Source organism: Coffea eugenioides, chromosome 10, assembly GCF_003713205.1.
Source record: "Coffea eugenioides isolate CCC68of chromosome 10, Ceug_1.0, whole genome shotgun sequence".
In the NCBI taxonomy this organism is placed as follows: domain Eukaryota; kingdom Viridiplantae; phylum Streptophyta; class Magnoliopsida; order Gentianales; family Rubiaceae; genus Coffea; species Coffea eugenioides.
Window position 1 is genome coordinate 34,164,843 of NC_040044.1, and position 22,352 is coordinate 34,187,194.

Sequence of the window (22,352 nt, forward strand, 5' to 3'; positions counted from 1 at the left end):
ATCCAGCGGAAAGGAATACAGTGGGGGTTCCATCAGGTGGCTGGAATGCCATTCGCTTCTTTACAGACAATCCAGGTACCTAGCAAGAAAAACAAGATGCACCTCTTACCAGAAAGAAATATATTCAACTTTAGACCAGATCAATGGATTTTCAAGTACTGAAAAAAACACATTGATATGTGGTCATACTGCTGTTTCTCTGTTGAGCTAACATACTTGTACTGATTGTTTACCATGACAAACAGGAGTATGGTTTATGCACTGCCACTTTGATGTGCACAAGAGTTGGGGTTTGCGAATGGCATCATGGATTTGTACCTGCTGTTAATTAATTTAAGTTTCTGAAACAAGTATTGCTGAAGCCTTAAACATGTCTCTTATCAACTATACAGGGTGGACTGGGAACATCTCTATGTCATCTCATCTCTTCATCTCTAGGTCCTATTTCATTGGAGATGAACTATCTTCTCATGCAAAAAACAAAATTTGAAACTCTTATTAGTATTGCAGTTGAAGCTGTTCCAGAAATTCGAACATTTTCTCACTCTGGTTTACGGAGTTTTGCATTAGAGTGACAATACTAACACTGATTAAATACTCTTGTCTCTGCAGGAAGAGAATTGCAAGGAAAAAAGTATTGAAATACTATTATCTGCTCAAAGAACATCAACAACGTTTATTAGCATAGGGACCCGTGAAAAATAAAGCATACAATTCAGCCAGAGAACAACTAGGACTCTATAGGAGGGTCCCCGTGCATATGAAATTTTAGTCTTGCCCAATTATTGTCCTCTAATGATAAATTTTCTATGAAAAAATACATTATTGCAATTGTAAAAGATTTCAAACTATAAAAAGTTGCATTTACAATTTGTGACACTAGAAACTTTGACCTTTGTTCATAGTCAAGGAATTCAGAATAAATAGGTGAAGTAATAAAATCAGTCTTGCAGAATCTTGTTATAACATGAATATGAACTTCCTTGGTTTCGATGAATACATATTTTAACTCGACCAAAAGCAAAAACTTTCTTCTCCTAAAGAAAATTTTACACCGCTAACCCTTCCTAGTCATATATTACAGCAGTAATTGTGTTATAGGATGATGTCCCCGAATAGGTAGATGATTACTTTTTCAATTCATGGAAACGGGAAAAAATAAATTGTCATCATCACTAACAAGGAGGATAAAGCAATACAAATAAAATAAATTTGGATGGCAATTTCAATAGTGGAGAAATATTTAGAATTTTTTTTTTAATTTTCCCGCCCCTCCCACAACTTTCCCAGCACTAATTGTCAGGCACAGAATTTGAACTCTAAATCTGAAAAAGACTATAGAATCCTCTTCAGGCCATCATAGTAGTTGAATTGTTGAGAACTTAACAAGTGGTATAAAAGTTATTCATTTTGATTTTTTTTTTTTTTGGGGTGTTCTAAGGGGAGGGACTATTTGATAGGAAAAGAGGGGGAGTAATTTGCGCCAGAAGCATCACTTTCAATTATACTTTCAAGCCTCATCTAATCTAACTCATAGCCAGCTGAGGAGGACCGCTTGACTCTTTAGTCAGAATGGTGGTGCTACATACTATCTTTTTTTTTTTTTTGGGTGCAGGTACGACCTCGTCTATTCTTGTATTTAAAAAAAATATTGCTGATACAACCTTGTCATTATAGTAAAAATACCACACAAACTAGAACTAATTCAAAGTACTAGTTGAAACATTTGTCAGTTGTGTCCAGTTTGGGGCCACTTTTAATTAAGGTGGTAGATATAAGAATCATCATATTTGTAACTCTCACCTACACAATGATTACTAGTTTAGTAATTACTAATACTTCTTATGCTTGAAAGACAAATCAAACTAATTGATATTTGAGTCGAGTTCAGTTCGATATGAGTTCAACCAAACTTGAATAGTAATTTATATTTGATAAATGGTCAAGTTTTGTTCGAGTTTGGTTCGTTTAGTATACTAAATGAAATGTATATGTAAAAATATTCAAGTTACTCGAGTTTGACTTGAATTTGTTTTGACATAAGCTCGTTAAAACTTAGTTCGAAAAGCTAACAAGTCAAGTTTTAATAAATTTCAAAAGTTGTCAAACTAATTAAACAAGTTTGAAAACTAGAATGTTTGGTTTATTTAAACTCATTTACATCCTTATCGCTACTAATAGTTTTATTAGGCCACGGTGACCCACATCACGTCTAATGACTGTTTGTTTCATTGTTGAGAGAACTATTTCTGCCATTTTGATTTGAAAAATGTTAATTAACCATCACTGAGAGGAGTTCATTAGTGTTCATGAATTATGTGAAGAAGATTGCGATCGACTAAAACGTCATGCATGCTAATGGATCTCTCACTCTCCCCTCCCTAATAACCCCAAATTTCTGAGCATACAGAACGGCACTTACTATAAACTTTTTACCATACTGGATCAAATTTTCCTATTCCATTTATAGGCAGTTTTCATAGAACTTTTAAGCAATTAATATTACCATTTTGTATAGGAGTAGTTGGCCATCAAGAGAGTTTTGAGGCTCTATTTGGGTGTAGATCAAGGGATCAAATCCCTCCTGCATTCTTAAAAATTCAGAATTTTCTTAAAAAATTTTGCCAGCAAGGCGTAGGCACCCGTCTAGACTAATGGTGGTTTGGTTCCCTCCGAATTCCCCATTGACTTGTTTAAGTCGCTCCCTCCCCCTAGTATAAAGTAGAAGTAGGTGTGGAATAGAATTTATCGTGTACAAAAAAAAAATGTTACCATTTTGTTCTTTATCATTTATCTTTAACAGTATAAACATTTACTGAAGCAGAAAGGAGGAACTTGTAATTTCATTCTAACTGTGACTCTGGTATACGTCAAACTTGTGCTGTTCTTGCCTGGAGAGACAAAAAACCGATGCCATTTTATTTAGCTTTCGAATTTGGAAAAGGATTTTGATTATTGTGTCAAGTGAAACCACATGATTTGGGATTTTCTAGTCGATGAGCAGTGAAAAGTGCAAACCCTTGGCCTTGGTATTAATGTGTTATAGGTCCTTTTTGGTTAAGGCTTTCGGATTGGAGGTAAGAGCAATTAATAGTTCAAGGAATTAATGTTGAAAATGAAAATTGTTGACAAATTAAAAGCTTATAAGATTTAGAATCTCCTCTTGAATTTTTTTTTTAAAAAAAAGAACTTAAGTTAACTTTTTTTTTCACTTTTTTTATAAACTCTCCTAACATCCTCCCCATCTCAATTGCTAGGATTTGAACCCTGAATCGAGTAGTGGGAATTTGACTCCTAGATTTAAGTCAACTTCTTGTGTACATAGAAAAATAAAATAGAACTTTTTGAATTAGTCTATTTCATGTTGATTTACTTATATGACTTTTAATATGTGTACAAGTAATTATCAATAATGTGCACTAATATGTTGGGTTTACGATCTAAGTTTTGATAGTCTTTTGGTATTAAAAGCTATTTCAGCCTTTCAATCCGATTTTAATTTGAGTATCTACTGAAGTAAATTCCCAAAAAAGGGGATATTTTAAAATCATTTCCCAAAAGTCGGTGTTTTTTAAACTTCTTTTCAAAGGGTGAATGAGTTATTTTCTCAAAAGTTACATAGGATGCGTTTTTTTTTTATTTGTCTGCGCATTTTTTTTTTCTTAAAAAATGCATTCACTCAGTGCGTTGTTTAAAAGACGCATTCAGAATTCTCACTATTTGGAAACTTCTTTTGAAAATTACCACCATTTGAGAATTACTCCTATCGACTAACTACAAATGGCTTTGGTATTACCAAACGAAAAAAATGTCTTTAGCATCGTCACTGGACAGACATTCAGACAAGTCGAAGCAGGAGGAGTTGGGTAGCGGTCGATGATCTGCCGCTGCGTAACGGACAATTCAACGCAGAGGAGCCAACCCCACATATAAAATTCTACCATTACTTGCCTCAATAATAAATTCAGTTAAATTGAAAGTCGTTGTTTAGGTGGTCTTACATATTGGAGTTAGCTCCAAAGTCATCAAACAAAATAGAAAGGAGGCCCACCCTTTTTTTGTTTTTTTTACCCGACATGAAACGCGTGGAACGACCTTAATATGTGTAAATTCATAGACTCGTTAATATCAATTGGTTCAATTGTTAAGAACGGATCATTTATTTGATAGAAGATTGACGTGAAATTAAACTGATGAGTGACTTATAAAATTTTTTATAAATAATTATATTTTAAACTGTGGTGATAGAAATCGAATCTATCATAAAAAGTGTCCTAGACTTAGAATCAAAACAAAACAGGCATCCCACAGTTTACTTTGACGACTCTCTCACGGAAGAAACCCAACAGTTAATCCTCGGTTACTAACTTCTTATGAATCACTTGTCTCCACTTTCTTTTTCCCTTTCCTACCACTCAGCCGCAGTCCAGCCAAACCAAGAAAAAATGCAGTTTCTGGTATGGAACCAGGAGGCTGATATGTCAGGTTGATGGGTTATAATCTCTTTCCCTGTCCCCTTCTCAAGCTTATGGGTTTCTCAAACAACTGCATCCAATGAGGATTCATCTCTTTCCTTGGCTTTTCTTCACAGCCTTACTCCAAATTTTATCAGTCAGACATGTTATCTTGGCCTCTGGTCAATGTCTTGAAGATCAGAGGTCCCTGTTGTTGGAATTCAAGAACAGCCCCACGTTCAACTCCACAAGTTCAACCAAACTGGTGCGCTGGAACAACAGCAACGACTGCTGCCTTTGGGATGGGGTAGGTTGTGATAGCTTGGGCCATGTGATCAGGCTGGAGCTTGAGAACCAAACAATTTCTGGTCAACTAGAGAGTTGGAGTAGTCTGTTCAATCTTCAGTATCTTGAGAGATTGAATTTGGCTGTCAACAGGTTCAGCTCTGCTATTCCCACTGGATTATCTAAACTTACAAAACTGACGTACCTGAACTTGTCTGATGCTGGTTTTGTTGGGCAAATTCCGGGGGATTTGGCTAGTATGAGCACGTTGGTTACTCTTGATCTCTCAACCCGTTTTCCTGGATTTCAGCCACTGGAAATGGAGAATCCTAATCTACAAAAGCTTATTCAGAACCTCACGGAGCTCCAAGAACTTTACCTGGATGGTGTCAAAATTTCAGCTCAGGGGGGTGAGTGGGGCAATGCTTTATCATCTTTACTAAATTTAAGAGAAATCAGCTTGTCCAACTGTCATCTTTCTGGTCCTATCAGCTCATCCCTTTCAGAGCTCCATTCACTCTCAGTCATCAACCTTAACGACAACAACCTCTCCACTGCAGTTCCAGAATTCTTTGCAAATTTCGCAAATTTGACATCACTGAGTCTCAGCTCTTGTAATCTACTGGGAGAATTTCCTGAGAAGATACTCCAGTTGCCAATGTTGCAGAATATAGATTTGTCAAACAATAACTTCATTAGAGGCACTTTGCCACCATTTCCCGAGAATGGATCTTTCAAGACAATAGCCATTAGTTATACAAATTTTTTGGGTTCATTGCCAGATTCCATTGGTTTCCTTGGAGCTTTGTCAAGGATAGATCTGTCACATTGCAATTTCACGGGACCTATTCCATCAACAATGGCAAATCTCACAGGACTGGTTTATGTGGATTTCTCAGTCAACAAGTTCAACGGTTCAATCCCGTCATTTGGGATGTCTAAGAACCTCATTTACCTGGACCTCTCTCATAATAATCTAACAGGCAACATTCCTTCCACTCGCTTTGAAGGCTTTGTACATCTTTCCTCGATTAACTTGGGATGTAATTCCTTAAGGGGAAAAATTCCACTATCTCTGTTTGCTCTTCCATCCTTGCAGAAACTCCAACTTCCCAATAATAGTTTCATAGGTCAAGTGGATGAATTTCCCAATGCATCTGCCTCTTTCTTAGATACACTTGATTTGAGTTGCAACCAACTCAATGGTTCAATTCCAAGGTCGATTTTTGAACTGAAAAGGCTCAATGTACTCTCACTTTCTTCCAACAGCTTTAGTGGCAGTCTGCAACTTCAAATCATAAACGGGCTCCAAAACCTCACAAGACTTGAGCTTTCTTACAACAAGTTATCAATTGATGCAAGCAGCGGCACTTCAACCACATCTGCCTTCCCTCAGCTTAGTGTATTGAAACTAGCTTCTTGCAAGTTGCAAAAGTTTCCAGAGCTAAGAAACCAGTCCAACATGATCCATCTAGACCTTTCAGACAACCAAATTGCTGGAGAAATACCTAGATGGATATGGGAAGTTGGTGACGGAACTCTTCAATATCTGAACCTTTCCTGCAATCGCCTAGTGGATCTCCCCATGAATGCCACTATGTGCAATCTGTCTGTGCTCGACTTACATTCTAACCAACTTCAAGGTGAGTTTCCAAAACCACCAAAAACAGCTATATATGTGGACTACTCAAGCAATAAGTTCAGGAATTCCATCCCACAAGATATTGGGAACTCTCTTCCTTTTGCTGTTTTCTTTTCTGTTTCAAATAATAGCCTTTCCGGAGTTATCCCTCAATCCATATGCCATGCAAGTTACCTCCAAGTTCTTGATTTGTCTAACAATGCTTTCAGAGGCAGCATACCAGACTGTCTGTTCTACAACATGGAGAATCTCTGGGTTCTGCATCTAGGGAGAAACAACCTCGGTGGCACCATTCCAGATAAATTTCCAATTAGTTGTGTCCTCAAAAGTTTAGACCTTAGTAAAAATCGTCTAACAAGACGGATTCCAAGATCCCTGGTCAACTGTACATCGTTGGAAGTTCTCAATATTGGCGGCAATGAAGTTGAAGATACTTTCCCCTGCATGTTAAAGAACTTATCTAGTTTGCGGGTACTAGTTCTGCGATCCAACAGGTTCTACGGATACCTTAGCTGTTCACTGGCCAATGACAGCTGGCAAAACCTTCAAATCATTGACATAGCTTTCAACAACTTCACTGGTGCTCTGTCCCCAAAATGCTTCTCTAATTGGAAAGGAATGATTAGCCATGGAGAAAATGGGCAATCAGATCAAGACCATCTGCATTTTCCTGTCTTGAGTCTTAGTAACCTATACTATCAGGATACTTTGATGGTAACATCCAAAGGGCTCGAGCTGGAGTTCGTGAAAATTCTAAAGGTCTTCACATCCATTGATTTCTCGAGGAATAGTTTTGAAGGAAGCATCCCAGAAACAATAGGAGAACTCAATGCACTTTATCTTCTCAACTTATCGCATAATGCTCTCACTGGTACAATCCCAAAATCAATTGGGAACTTGACACAGCTTGAATCACTAGACCTCTCAAAGAACCGGCTAAGTGGAATGATACCACCACAGCTTGCAAATTTGACATTCCTGTCATTCTTGAACCTATCCATTAATCAACTCCTTGGAAGTATCCCCCGGGGCAACCAGCTTGAAACGTTTACAGAAACTTCTTATGAGGGAAACAAAGGGCTGTGCGGCGCCCCTTTGAACATCAGCTGCAAAGGCAACAACGATGATGCTCAGGTGCCTTCCTCAGTAGATGCAAATTCAGTGGCCGAGACCGGAGTTGATTGGCAGTTCATATTCACCGGTCTGGGGTTTGGGGTAGGAGCAGCAGTTATCGTTGCAACCCTATTTGTCTGCAAGGAAGGGAGGGACTGGTCCAATAAGCATTTAGAAAGAATTGTGCTGCTGATTTTTCCAGGATACAGGTTCTCTTACACCAGGTATGATCAAGGAATGGTTGAGGCAGTGGAGAATTCGGAGGACGAGTTCCTGGACGACACAGAAGATTCTGAATTCGAGGTAGAACACGAGGCGTTTGGACGCAAGTATTGTGTATTCTGCAGCAAACTTGACGTTCACAGAACAAGAGCTGTGCACAATCCAAAATGCACCTGTCATACTTCAGCGCCTGTATATTTTACTTCTCCAACATCTTCTTCCTCTTTGTTAATTCTGTATCATCAACATTTTTGACATTTTTATTCTCTTTTCAATGTTATTGTACATAAGCCACAGAAAATTAAAAAATTCTGAACACTAATTAAATCCGGCAATTTGTCGTGCACTACTTTGTCTTTGTGTGTGTGTGTGCGTGTGTGTTTTTTTTTGAGTAATTTTGTCAAACATTTTGGACTCATCGATATGTTTCTTCTCGTCATCGTGCTCAGAAAAGTAGGAAACGTCAAGTAGTAATACTTCTAATTCAACATTTTTTATTATTCCAAGAAAACGTGAATTTTTTTTATGTCAATCGTCAACTCTTACGTTACTTTTACTCGGTGGCCAGTTCACCTAAAGCGAGTTAATTTTTTCATTTCACACTCAAACTTCAAAAACTAGGCATTTGCATACGTTCGACACAAGTAAAAAGAACCAAAAAAGAGTAGGGAAAAGTAGGAGAGGCCAATGAAGACCTTAATGCCACTTTCTAAAAACAATAGGAGTATTATTGCTCCCTCCGTTGAGACTTGACCCTATTGATCGACTGGTCTAAGAAAACAAGTCAAATAATATTGCAGAGTACAAATTAATTTATTGGTTAAACAAAAGTTTGGAATCAGATATTGCATTTAGCAACTTATTGACAAGAGTTGCTGGTGCTAAATTTTGTGTTTGAAATCACTCGAGCATGTAAAATAAACTCACCCTAAATTTTGTTTTTGAAATCACTCGAGCATAGTTATATTCTCGTAATTCTTCAATTATTTCAAGGGTAGTGTTCAGTGGTGGAGCCAGGACCCTAAATTAGAGGGTGCAATGTGGAACTATCACGTTTGATGGATATATCTGTTACACATATCATTGAATCTAATTTTGTGACTTTAATTTAGCAATAAGATCATTCCACTTATTTGAGTTAGGAATATAAAAAAAATTTAGAAAAAAATTTTAAAAAAGTATTTATTATTTGTCTTAAACACACATTTTCCAACATTTTTTTCATCTCATTTATTTCACAAAAAAACATTGCTATAGAAAAGAAAAATTTTCAAATTACTTTCAATCCAAATGGATCAATCATTATATAATTTGAAGTAGATCCAAGAGTCTAACAAAAGATAATCATTATGATATCTTAATAGTTATGGAGGCAAGGCAACAATAAAAGATAAATGCACAAAATTTAGGGAAGAGCAAATATAATGTAATTTAAAAACTTCTCAAATTTTCAAAAACTATTTTATGATTTTACCAAAGCTGTGGGGGGCACAGTTGCCAACATCAACCAATGTTTAAAAACCAACCTGGACCAGTCGATTGACGATTCAGACAGGTTGAACTGTCGATCCGCTTACTTTCCGGTTTAGATTAGTTTCAAAAACTAGTTAGTATCATTATACTTTAAACCAGTTGAATTGCCTATTTCAACCACTAAACCGTTGAACCAGAACGATTTTGTGAGAATCGCTCAATTTAATATCCAACCTTAATTAAACTAACAATTTTAAATTTGGTCAACTATTCTCATTAATGACATTCCAAATTTAATTTTTTACCAATTATCCATTCATAATTATCTCCAATTAATTAGACAATAATAATTATTGTTTTATTCTACTCATTAATCACATATTAACTCTTATTTAATATTTATAACATATAATTAACTATATTAGTTTTGTTTCAAATCGTGAATGCATTTCATTTATTTGTTAATGCCTTTTAAGTCCTTTAATTTTTATTATATAAACTAGTACCCATATAATTTAGGAAACTTAAAAACATTTGAAATAATAAACGTTTAACTAATACAAGCTATTTTTGAGTCTAAAACAAATAATACTACTTAGAAGAATAGAATGAGAATTGAAGTGATTATATTTAACAATATGACTTAAGTTTCTACAAATATTTGTTTGTTTTTTAGATTTTAACATTTATTAATAATATTTATGACATCATGAGTTAATAATGGCCAACTCAACCGTTGAACTGACTCTTGACCCATTTATTTTTCTGGGTCAATCGTTCTAAGTTTCAAAACCTTGCCATCAACAATACGTAGCTCCGCCACTGGACTAGTCTTATTGTCAAAGCACATTATATAGTGCTAGAGTGTCTTTGCTCACTAAGACCAAAAAAAAAAAAAAAAAAAAAACCTCCGAGCATGTGGAATGTGTAAATTTGATGAAGCGACGGATATCAGAAAAGGGATTGGTGCGTGTAATTACAATTGACACATATATAACGCTCTTACTGATAGTTACCGTAAGAAGGAAATGTTTGATGCTGCCTTTGACTTGTTGGAATGATGGCATAAAAATTGTAGCCTAATCCCGCTATATACAATGAACCGGTTTCTCAGGCCTGAAGGATGCACAACTTAATGGCATCACTTGATTTTTTTTTTTTTTTGGTTGCCTGCCACGGTATCCAGGGCTTTGCCCTGACTAATCCGTTGGTCGACCCGGGTCGCACACCTGGCTGTGGTGGGTGAGTCTCCCAACAAGGATAGCTGCATACGCCAGGTTTCGAACCCGAGACCTGCTTAAGCGGAACCAAACTGCTTACCATTTGGCCCAACCCCAGTTGGTATGGCATCACTTGATAACATGCTTGAATGAAAGTTGTCTCTAACTTTCATGGGAATTGATAGTGCTTTTTGGTTGCTTAGGTTGATGATTTGCTAACATATTTTGCCCCTCACCTTCCTCATATTCAAGAAAAATGCTGCAGGGCCGATATAACTGCCATTATAATCTAATTAATTTTGTTCCATTTTGCTGATACACTATCAGGTAATCAGCTCTATTTGACCAAATGCTGAACTACATAAATTAATGATTTGAGGGTGGAACATGTTCATACGTTAGTGGCAAAATTTCCTTGCCTTCCCGGTAAGGGTCATTCTCAATAAATGTGACATGTCTCATTCTCAATAAATGTGATATGTGACGGGACTTGTAAAGTATCAACGTTAACTAAATTCCACAAATTTTTTGAAATTGCTAGGTTTAAAAAGAATAAATCTAATATACACTATCATGGTTGAATGAATGATATATAAGCAAAATTTGAATTTAATAGCATATACACTGTCACCGTTAAACACATGACACATGTGTTTAAATTCAAATTTTACATATGTCATTTATCCACCCGTGATAGTGTATACGCTATTAAATTCAAAATTCAAATTTTACACATGTGTCATGTGTCTAATGGTGATAGTGTATACAAGATTAATCCTTAAAAGTATTCAAACATCCTAAAAAAATAGAGAACATTGTAAGCAAAGACTCCCAAAAAAGGTACTAAAGCGCATTCAACTTCACTAACCTTCTTCCATTTTTACACCCTCAGCCTTATGAAACTACCATACAACCAAAATCATCACTTTATACAATCAATTTACACGGGTTTTACAGTAGGACCAGAGGCATAGAGAAACTCAGCAGAACAAAGCATCAAGTTGGATTACGTTGCAGTGTTAAGCTCAACCTAACAGCACTGCCAACAACTACCCAAAGAACTAAAAGTTCATAAAAGACGCACGATACAAAATGTCAGCAATATTTGAGATTTTGGGGGTGAGTTCTTTAATGTGAAAACTCAGAGACACAAAAGCCACTGTTACAGATAAAAGCCAGTCAAACAATAGGCATTGATAAAGAGAGAAATGGAGTAGCTGCAAGAAAGGGAACTCGTTTGAAAAGATTAAATGGTGCAAGAAACAGATTGAAGACATTAAGGCATCGACATCCGATGATAAAAGACAGCAAGTACAGGAAATGAAAAAACAGCTAAAAGTGGCTTATAATGAGGAAGAAGCTTTTTGGAACCAGAAATCTAGAATAAGCTGGTTGAAGGAAGGGGATAAAAATACTCAGTTTTTCCATGCAACTGTGAAGGGGAGAAGGAAAAGGAATAGATTGCACAAGTTAAGAAAGGCGTGTGGTGATTGGACAGCAAATGAGGATGAGCTGGGTAGAGAAGTTGCTAACTACTATGGTGAATTGTTTAAGTCCACGGCAGCTGGGGAGCTTGATGAGATCTTAGAAGGGATTCCTATCACTATAACTGAACAAATGAACAAGGAACTGACTAAAAAAGTGGATGAAAATGAGATAAAGAATGCATTCTTCTCTATGGATCCTAATAAGGCTCCTGGTAGTGATGGCATGTCCCCCCTCTTTTTCCAAAAATTCTGGAGTCTTATCAAAGAGGATCTAGTAAATGCAATCCAAGGTTTCTTCCATAATGGTGTCATTCTTAAGGCCATAAACCATACTGTTATCTCTCTGATTCCAAAAGTTGAATGCCCCACAGAGATTAACCAGTATAGGCCTATTAGTCTTTGCCAAGTGGTCTACAAAGCTCTAGCAAAAATCCTTGTTAACAGACTCAAGCCTTATCTCAGTAGATGCATTAGTAAAAGTCAGTCTGCATTTGTACCAGGTAGGCAAATTTTAGACAATGTCATTCTGTCCCATGAATTGATGCATTTTCTCAAAAATAAAAGGCATGGTAGAATGGGATATATGGCTGTGAAACTAGATATGTCTAAGGCCTATGACAGGGTAGAATGGAGATTTTTGAAGGCAATAATGGTGAAAATGGGGTTCTGCTCTACTTGGATAAATTGGATCATATCATGTATCAGCTCAGTTACCTATTCCTTCAACATTAATGGAGAACACAAGGAGCTTATTACACCTTCAAGAGGTATCAGGCAAGGAGATCCTCTATCTCCTTACTTGTTTTTGTTATGCTCAGAAGGACTATCAAGCTTACTACAGAAAGCAAAGTTGGGGAAGGAGTTAACAGGAGTTAAAATCAGCAGGGGGGCGCCAGTCATCACTCATCTTTTCTTTGCTGATGACTCCTTGGTGTTCTGCAAAGCTAGCAAACAAGAAGCTGAGAAACTGATCATGATACTTAAAGATTATGAAGAGGCAACTGGACAGCTTATTAACTTGGAAAAGTCATCAGTGTTTTTTAGTAAAAATACAATGCCAGCTGTGAGGGATGAGGTCTGTCAGGCGTTGGGGTCAATTAAACAGGTAGAGCAAGGCAAATACCTTGGACTGCCCATGATTATTACAAAATCAAAGAGCCAGGTTTTTGGATTCATAAGGAACTCTATAGATAAGAAACTGCAAGGATGGAAAAACAAGCTTCTGAGCCAGGCAGGGAAAGAGATTATGCTCAAAGCTGTGGCAATGGCCATGCCTACCTACACAATGTCCTGTTTCAGACTAAATTCAAAGCTGTGCAGAGAAATAAGCTCGAAAATGGCAGACTATTGGTGGGGTGATACTGATGGTAAGAAAAAGCTTCACTGGATAAGCTGGAAGAAGATGACAGAGAAAAAAAGCAAGGGAGGGATGGGGTTCAAAGATCTGCAGCTGTTTAACAAAGCTCTTCTGGCTAAACAAGTTTGGAAGCTGATCACGCAACCAAATTTGTTAGTTAGTAAAGTGTTAAAAGGAAAGTACTATCCCAAGCAATCTATTTTCAAATGCAAAGTGCCTCAGAATGCATCTTGGATCTGGCAGAGCTTAGCAGATATCAGAAAGGATATGCAAGCAGGAATTAGGAGGAAAATTGGCAACGGGAAAGGAACCAGAATTTGGTGGGACAACTGGATTCCAGATAGACCTGAAGGAAGACCAACATCAGTTCAACCACAGGGGTGCCAACTGGAGTATGTCTCTGAACTGATCAGGAATAACAGATGGAATAGAGTGCTGGTATTTAAAATTTTCAATCCACAAGATGCTGAGAGAATACTAAGCATACCAATAAGTATGACTGGAATAGAGGACAGCTATTGGTGGAAGCATTCTCAAAATGGCCAGTACTCGGTTCAATCTGGATATAAGACTTGGATGAAGGAAGTAGAAGTAGAGAGATCAAGAATGCGGGAAGGAGCTGGAACAAGCTATGTAGGAACCAATCCTAGGATTTGGAATACGTTGTGGCAGCAGAATGTAAGTCAGAAAATGAAAGTTTTTGTTTGGAAATGCCTGCACAATGGTATCCCAGTCAGAGAGACAATCTATACTAGAACAAGGCAAGGAAATCCCATATGTACAGGATGTGGGGAAAAGGAAGAAACCACTGAACACATGTTGCTCCAATGTAACAAGGTTATGGTAATCTGGAAATTGGCACCAGTACAATGGGATGGAATAGCACATCTATCAGGCTGTTTCACCAAATGGTGGATAGCAATCCAGGAAGCTCAAGACAGCAGAGGTGTTGAGGACCAAGTCAATCTCACCATAAACATACTCTGGCAGATATGGAAAGCTAGGAACGACAGAGAGTTTAACCATAAGGAAAAGGAGCCTTCCAAGGTAATTGAGAAGGCGATGAAGGAATGGATAGAATTTGAGGAAGCTAACAAAGGAAAGGATTCAAGGAAGAGCACTCAAGAAACAGAGCTACAGCAATGGAATGACCAAGATCAAAATGAGAGCCATGCTGGATTGATATTAAAGATCCACACCAGTCCGGACAAAAGGCAAGCAGCAGTAGGGATCGGAATATCAGCAACAGACAACATGGGAAGATTGCAAGCATTTTGGGCACTAAGAGAATGGTCATCAGGTGATACCTTACAAGACCAAACTGTTGCAGTTAGGCTAGCTCTACTGAAAGCTGGAAGTCAAGGCTGGAGGAGCATCAGAATGGAACTGGACAACCGCAAGCTGGTAGATGCCATAAAGGGAGCAAGGTTCAACAACCAGCAGATGGCTACATTAATTGAGGACATTAGATCAATCTGTACTTTGTTTCATCAGTGCTCCATATCTTTTGCCAACTCTAGGAAATTAGAATGTATTAAGCTAAGCATTTATGCTCTAAACATCTGGATAGATGAAGAATGGGTGAATCCCAATCTTAGATGCTAGGCATCATTGATCTTGTGGGACAGCTTGTCCGTTTGATTGGACCTTTGTCCAAATACTGTAAAGTTTATGGATATTTATATAAAGCTAACGTTTCGACAAAAAAAAAAAAAAGATAAAGAGAGAAACTAGAAGAACGCAAATAGTAAGCAAGTGCAAAGTGAAAGTCAATCAAATATACTCATCTTAAAAATTGGTCTTCAATTTTGTTTTAGGAGTTGCTCCTATTTAATATTCACAGGAATTACATGGATATTTGAGTTTTTGCAACTACTTGTTTAATCAAACTTTTGACATCTATTCCACACCCATACGTGTGACTATTGAAAATCCTTGTTATGAAACACAAAACTTAGGGAAGGCAAAAAATAAAGATGTTCCTATGATTTACTCTCCAATTTTTCTTTTTTTTTTAAATCCCAAAATTGGTCCAACATTGGTGGTCATAAAGTTTTCCTAATCTCAACATTACCAAGAACACCAGGCTTCAAAGCAGATTCATCAAGTTCACTATTCCCTGATTTTCATAGTCAACATTAGTTTGTTAATCAACATCAAGTTTGTTAATCAACATTACTTTACACAGAACACGTGGTTTGAAATTTAACTACTAAAACTATTAACAACCAAGTCTTTAAGCCCAACATTGAATAAGTTATGCACGTAGCATGCTTAGCAAAGCAAACATGACATTCCAGGCTTTAATCAAACAATATCGATCCAAATCTACAAAAAGAAAAAGGCCCCAAGATGGAATTTCACTCACTTGAGCTATAAAAAGTTGTCCAGAAAGTGTAATAGCTGTCTGCAAAAAGACAAAAAATGATGAAGTCATTACCAACTAACTAAAACAGTTACAGCCAACCCACAGCCTCTTACTTTGAATTTCCAATCATTCACACTTGGTATCAATCCCTATCTCTCAACCTGTAGCAAACATACGAAACTTATTAGAGAATAAAAGAAAGTTTTATCAAGAGAAAAATGTATACATAGAATAAGAATGGAGAAGCCAGTGATTTTCAGAGAGAAAGAAAGAAATATAAAGACAGAAGGGAATTTTGAGACAGAAGCTTCGAGTAGGAGGGGGCTGAGCTATGGAAAATTTTTTGGATGGGAATTGATCAGTCTTCTCAGAATTGAGCCCTACCCTGCTGTTGCAGATAAAGGAATTTGAGGGAAGACCTCTGGTTTTGCAACTCCCAGAATTTTACCCACCAGCAAAGAGGGGAAATTTGTTTTTGCACAGAAAGGGGGAGAAATTTTTTTTTTTTTTTTTTTTTTGACGGAAAGGATTGGGAAGAGATGGCTCTGAGGTCTTTCTGTCAATTTTTGTAAGGAACACTCTGACATGAGATATTCCAGCAACACCTCTCCCCATTCATCAGATTTGGCATCAACCAATCTAACAATTTACCATTCATCCAGTATCTTGCTCAAAATAATTATTTACTTTTTAACCACGAAGACGCACACATAAAAAAGCCTTGTTCCATTTTTTCCACTTGACCAGATGTTCAAAAAAAATTGAAGCACAAGACAAAAGAGACAAAAGAAAGAAACTTTTGAGGGCTAGGAAACAGAGATTACACAAACAAACATGAAAAATGCTTTATTTCTCTATTTCTTAAAACCCCAAGGAACCATACGGAATGTCCTTTGTGAGGAGTTCAACAAACATTTGCACAGAAGAAAAGAGATGAATTAAAAAGAAAAACCTGCCATTAGTTTCTGTTCATTCTTCTTCTATCACATAGCTGCCATTTAAACAAGAAGCGAGTTTTAGAATACCAAAAAAGAGGACAAAGACCTAAAAGGAAACTGTAAAATAAATAAAATTAAAAAAAAACTACTAAAAAATAATCACTTAGTCAGTAAAATACTGTCAAAACCTCCATTAAAATCACAATCACTTCCACTCAATTTTCATCATCTTCTTCCACCTAAAAAATGAAAACCAAAAAAAAAAAAGCCATCTCTCCAAGTCCAAATTAATCTAACAAAAAAATATCCTTAAAAGAGAAAGAAAAAAGAAGCATTACTAGTTTTCTAGTACTCAGGAACGAGTATATCAAAGTGAAAAAAATAAACCAAAGTTTTCTTGCTAATCTGGGAGTATAATAGAGAAAAAATCTAAGAGCATAACATACAAAGGACACAAGAAAGGGGAGAAAGTGATTTGTTGCTTTTAGCCAAGGAAAGATCAGCAAAAAAATGGCAGAGAAATAGAAGGAATTATTAACCATGATTACTTGAGGGAGGAGAGAGGGAAGAGGGAGATGAAGAAGAAGGGAAGAAAACAAAGAAGGGGAGAACCACCCATTCCACCTCACAATTCCCCAATCAGCTCAGGCCACATAGGTGGACAACCAACATAAGGTGGCCTGGGGGTGGGGTGGTCTTCACTCTCATACTATATTGGATAATATGTGTGATTGGCTTATCATGACAAAGGATGTAAACAAACAAACAAACAAAAAACAGAAGGTATAGGAAGTACCTGGTTCAGAAGAATATTCAGTCTCTGAGAAAGCTAAATTCATAGTTGGAAAAAAAAACACAATGTTTTTAAGCAATATCTGCAATTCACAGCCAATGCACCAGTAAGTAACTAAAAACTTGCAATTGAATCAAAAGTTGTCGACCCCAATTTTGTCTCATCTGCATTAGTTTCAATTCAACTAGAAAAAAGGCCATATGGATCTGAGAAAATCAATAAAGCATCAAATGAAGCACCACAACATAAACAATCAAGTACAAGACTGGTTCAAAGAGCATGATGAATGACAAGAATTTGAAATTTATTCACAAGATTTAAGGAGAACAGAGAAACAAAAAGAAAAAAGCCCAAAATGTTAAGCATACCCAAAAGCCCAGCAGTCAGGAAACTTTTCTGAAGACTTGGAGTGGCGTATCTTAGCTGAAAGCCTGAAAACTTTGTATGACAAGATTTTCATTTCTTGCCTTATGTTGGCATAACAAAACTACAAATACACGAAATAAAGGTTAACATGATCAATCAATCTAAGAAAAAGCTGAAATGACAAAAAAATTGACAAAAGAAAGGATTAAAATGAGAAGCTTCATTCGTCTAGTTAGTAAATGCATACAACATCAATTATTAAATAATGTACATAAAATGCTCGTGTTCAAAAGAACTGGGTCACAGCATAAGCATGGAAAAGTACTGCTCGAACTCTTTATCAATGGTTAACTTCTTGGTGCTTTGCTGAGTATCTGCATTCAGATAATGCAAAAAATTTCACATTAAGTGCATGTTCTGGAATAAGGAAATGATTTAGGCAGAAAGGAATGAATTAAGACAGTGAAGAACTTCAAGTTACATGATAAAAAAAAACCTTGCATTCAAATAATGTTGACAAAACAGAACATGAGAAGAACGGTCTTTCAGCTTAACATGGTTACCTTGGTTGAGAGTCCATCTTCCAGAAGAAAGAACATAATTATTGGGATTCACCCCATTAGAATAAAGCATTTCTTCAAGTTCCTTGTCTGTGTATTCTTCAAAGCCAGCTCTGCATTCTGGACAACTGCAATCGCCATGACTTCCAAATTCCAGGAGGTGCTCCTCATAATTCAGGGATGACTTCAGGCCGATATCATGATGGGGAAAATCATGCTTGTTGCCAATAGATGGTGATTCCAGAATATGGGAACTTGATTCCGTTATGAAACTGCTCTCAGAAGAATTTAAGGCATGCTTGGAACAATCGCCTCCCCAGTCAACAGAAGAATTGACAGGCATGTCAGATGAATATTCTTTGAAATATCCATGACCAGCTCCTACTTCAGCTTCGCTAGACACAGAAATGCTCGAGTCAGCATCAGCAGAAACACTGTTGCTATCTTTGGCAGACTCTTGTTCTGACTCCTCAGCTGTTGATATTCCACTTAACTCCCCTTTATCTATTACATCTGACTCAGCATTAGCGGGAAAAATATACTCTAGAGCAAAGCCTTGACTTGGCCATTTAAGCTTTGGTGGAGGCGTGCCTAATTCTTCTGCTTGCAATTTCCGTTTCCTATCCATGAAAGAATGCTGGTTTGAGACACCTCCTCAATCAGAGCACTGGGAGAAAGAAAATTGTGAGGAAAGCTGGATATAGAAGCTTGTAACAAGGGAGAACTTATATGGAGTCAATCTCTTCCCATTTAGATTCTGTAATGCTATTTGGTCAGTACATGCGAGCATGAGAAGATCAGAGTTTGGTCAGCACATGCAAGCATGAGAAGAGAAAAGCAATGTGATTTGAACAGCTCTGTTATCAAATTGTAGCTAGGTGAACTAGAATGATCAAGGAAGATCAAAATTCAAGAGTAACATCACAAGCATGGCAAGTCTACTTTACAGTAACACAGCATTAGTTTGAATTATATGCTTGAGAACTAAGATAAATAGAGCATTGCAATGATAGCACCTCCTAGAGACCTAAATGAACTAGCTATACCACCTTTAAAGATGGGGGGAAGAAAAGCAAAAAAGAGGTTACCCCCACGCATTATCAAAATACAGACCTCAAGACCACTCAAATATGTAAGGCCACCCGTCAATGCTACATAACAATCTTAAGCAACCACTCTGTGATTGAACCTTCTTCATCTGCTTGATTTACATATTAAAAAAAATTGTTGGTTTTCAAGGAACAGCACGAATTAAAATGATTGCACAAGCCATTTTAAGGTCTAGTATATTGGTCCCTTCTTCCACTCAAGATTATCCAGCTAAATTCTAAAATTTACCAGTCAATGCCTAATGCAAATTCAAATCCAACATTGTCCATTATTCTTCTTGACGAATCTAGAAAATTTTCAACCCATTTCCATTTAAGATAATGCAACAAGACGAGTAAAATTCTGATTTTATCATTAAACAAGTGCGGAAACTTAGTAAATATATTATAAAGGGAAACAAATTCGTTTTCGACAAACAATAAACTTCCCCAACTATTGAGGCAAGACTCAAAATCTCATGCCAGAGACGAGGAGGTTGCGGCCATGTTCAAAGCACAATGTTGAGGTGAATGAGCAATTTCAATAGGAAAGCTGATACCGAAAATGCCACTGATACGAAACACACAATGAATGCACAAGGACTATGCAGATATCCTCGGTAAGACGCACGGTTCAAAGACTCAGCTGAGTCATCACGGAACTTCTGCTTCAGCTCCGCGACCGTCCCCCATTTCCCGGGGACGGTAGACCCGGTGCAAACTCGTTTAGACTCGGAAGATTCGGCCTGAGTCAAGTCCGGGACTCAAAAGAGCTGCCGAGTCTACCGAGTCAACCAGTAATATCCATGAACGGAGGTTTTCACCATGATTTTCAGAGACTTTTAGTGTATAAACAAGTAATTAGATAAACAAAGTTACCGTTCCAACTTATGGGAAATTGCACAGTTAGGCAGAAATAACAAATCAATCTTTAACTCAAAATTCTCTCTTTGAAGGCTCTTCGCTAAACAGAAAATAGGTGGCAGAGATTCAAGAGAAGGAAAAGGAAGAATAAAAAGGCGAAGAAGACGAGGAGGCTTTCATATCATATGCACCGGTGGTGGTGGTGAAATTTGGAGAGGAGAGGAGAGCGAGGAAAGAAGAATGAAAGGCAGACTCGCGAGGGAGCAGATGGCTATGGTGGGGGGACACTCCAGGTTGGAAGGGATAATTTCAGAAACCTCCACAATAGGGTAATTTTGCCTATGTTGTCCCTAAACTTTTTCGCTGAAACCGATTTAGTCCTTTATTGTTTTTTTTCACCAATTTAGTCCTCAATCAAAAATTTTTTTTTTTTAATGTTCCAATGCTGGGCTCACACGACGGCACTATCAGATTTTGCCTGTCAGTGATACCAAGGAAAGTAGTGATGCTGTTGAGTCGAGTCAAGCTCGAGTATGGTAGGTCGAAGGTTATAAGTACTGCTCGATCTCAAGCTCGAGATCGAACAAACCTCAAACTTCAGACTCGAGTTCGACTCGAAATAGTTAAAAACAATTCGAGCTCGAACTCATATAAGATTCGAGTTTGAGAACTCGAACTGAACTCGTAAAATGAGCTCGAAAACCTTTGTTTTCTAGACCAGAATTCAGCAAAAATTGAGTGCAAAAAACTGTGCTTTCCTTCAATAAAATAGCAATTCATATTAAAACATGCATTTTGCTTCATTTCAACGCAAATGTCAACCATGTGATTTAAGCACTCTAAAATCAACAGTATCAAACTAGTTAATATGACAGTTTCTCAATAGCCAAAATAACCATGTAAGCAAAAGACCATCAAAACTTTACCATCAAATCAACAGCAATAGAAGAAGTTGAATTTATTTTATATTCATACCTTTTCACCCTTGACAGCTTCCCAGGAGCCCAAGCTAAGGTGATGCTGAAAACTTCCAACTTCAAGGGAGACAGATGGGGTAAGTGGGTAATGAGCCAGCAACGGTCTTTGAAATTTACCCTTCACCAGATTCGCTACTAAGCTACGAGCCGGCGATGGTCTTTGCCAGTGAAATTTTGCACCGAATCTACAACAAGCCAACGAGGAGGAGACGTGACTTGGGAGTTGAAAAGAGGAAGAAAGGCTCGAAAGGAACTGGCTGATTCATAATAGGTATGGTGGAAAACCTCTATCAGCTAAAGTGGACTTGGCCCACTTGGGATTCCTTTTGATTACGTAAATTAGGATGTCCTAGCACCCAAAAGAAGAATGCAACTTGTGGACCATTCTTTTTAATTTAATTATCCCGGTTCATTGCACCAGACAAAAATTTATTACCTAAATTGAGAGGCACCCCTCAGAATTATGAGCCAGTGCCTGTGGGGAGGTCTCTCTCTACTAAAAGAACTTAAGAACTTTTCCTTTTTAATGTTTTCAAACTAAGTTCTCTAAAAACAAGAAATAAGAATTATGATTTATAAAATTCCTACTTTGTCCACACAAATAAATAAAAGTGGTAGAATGGTTCATTGTAAATTTCATAAGTTGTTTATCTATATTAGTAATTTTATATATAATTTTTTTTATTTTTTATGCAATACTCGATAGAGCTCGTCGAGCTCTCGCGTATCAAATGTCTAAGATGCAGCTTGACTCGCTAGCTCTAACGAGCAGCTCGAGCTCAAGATCGAGCTCGATCAAGCAATCTCGAGCTCGAGCTTCTGACCGAGTAGTTCATAAGTTCAAGTCGAGCTACTCGGTTCAGCTCCACCCTTAGAAAGGGGTATATAGGAAGCTCACATTTGGTTCTCTAATTTTAGAGATTAGAATGAATCTCCTGACACTTGTCTCTCAAAATCTCATAAATTGCGAAAGGCTACTGCTAGGGTTTAGAACTGGCGACTGGGTTTGATTAAATAAGAGATAAAATTTGATGATCATAGGTAGATCTCTGAGGATGGAGGAAGCAGGAGGTGACAAGAATGGCAAAGAGCAAATGAACGTAGCAACGATGTGGTTTAAGCTTTCATTAGACCCTATTTAGTTG

At 37.3% G+C, this 22,352-nt stretch overlaps 3 protein-coding genes across 7 annotated transcripts; 2 read left to right on the plus strand and 1 right to left on the minus strand.

The window, feature by feature from the left end:
* Positions 1-4,279: 4,279 nt before the first annotated feature.
* On the plus strand, positions 4,280-8,051 carry LOC113748681 (receptor-like protein 7). The gene has a single exon (XM_027292204.1). The coding sequence runs from the start codon at positions 4,555-4,557 to the stop codon at positions 7,969-7,971; it is 3,417 nt and encodes a 1,138-aa protein (XP_027148005.1). The 5' UTR covers positions 4,280-4,554; the 3' UTR covers positions 7,972-8,051.
* A 3,678-nt stretch (positions 8,052-11,729) lies between these two features.
* On the plus strand, positions 11,730-14,858 carry LOC113750724. The gene has a single exon (XM_027294670.1). It carries the CDS (start codon positions 11,730-11,732, stop codon positions 14,856-14,858), a length of 3,129 nt encoding a protein of 1,042 aa, XP_027150471.1.
* A 395-nt stretch (positions 14,859-15,253) lies between these two features.
* LOC113749801 (protein FAR-RED ELONGATED HYPOCOTYL 1-like) lies at positions 15,254-20,492 on the minus strand. Of its 5 annotated transcripts, none has more exons than XM_027293658.1 (6): positions 20,246-20,492; positions 18,282-18,945; positions 17,721-18,092; positions 17,356-17,434; positions 16,574-16,612; positions 15,254-15,782 (listed from the first exon to the last, which is right to left on the minus strand). In XM_027293658.1, exons 2-3 carry the CDS (start codon positions 18,904-18,906, stop codon positions 18,019-18,021), a joined length of 699 nt encoding a protein of 232 aa, XP_027149459.1. In that variant the 5' UTR covers positions 18,907-18,945; positions 20,246-20,492; the 3' UTR covers positions 15,254-15,782; positions 16,574-16,612; positions 17,356-17,434; positions 17,721-18,018. The 5 variants fall into 5 exon arrangements, with proteins under 5 accessions (XP_027149459.1, XP_027149460.1, XP_027149461.1 ...); XM_027293659.1 differs by having other exon boundaries at positions 15,254-15,660; positions 15,735-15,782; positions 17,356-18,092; XM_027293660.1 differs by lacking the exon at positions 17,356-17,434.
* Positions 20,493-22,352: the final 1,860 nt, after the last annotated feature.

Excerpts from the sequence above, each read along its gene's own strand:
- LOC113748681 (XM_027292204.1), top strand. The coding sequence starts at position 4,555 with ATGAGGATTCATCTCTTTCCTTGGCTTTTCTTCACAGCCTTACTCCAA.
- LOC113750724 (XM_027294670.1), top strand. The coding sequence starts at position 11,730 with ATGAAAAAACAGCTAAAAGTGGCTTATAATGAGGAAGAAGCTTTTTGG.
- LOC113749801 (XM_027293660.1), bottom strand. The coding sequence starts at position 18,906 with ATGGATAGGAAACGGAAATTGCAAGCAGAAGAATTAGGCACGCCTCCA. Across the intron at positions 18,093-18,281 it reads AAGATGGACTCTCAACCAAG|ATACTCAGCAAAGCACCAAG; the intron begins GTAACCATGTTA and ends ATCTGAATGCAG.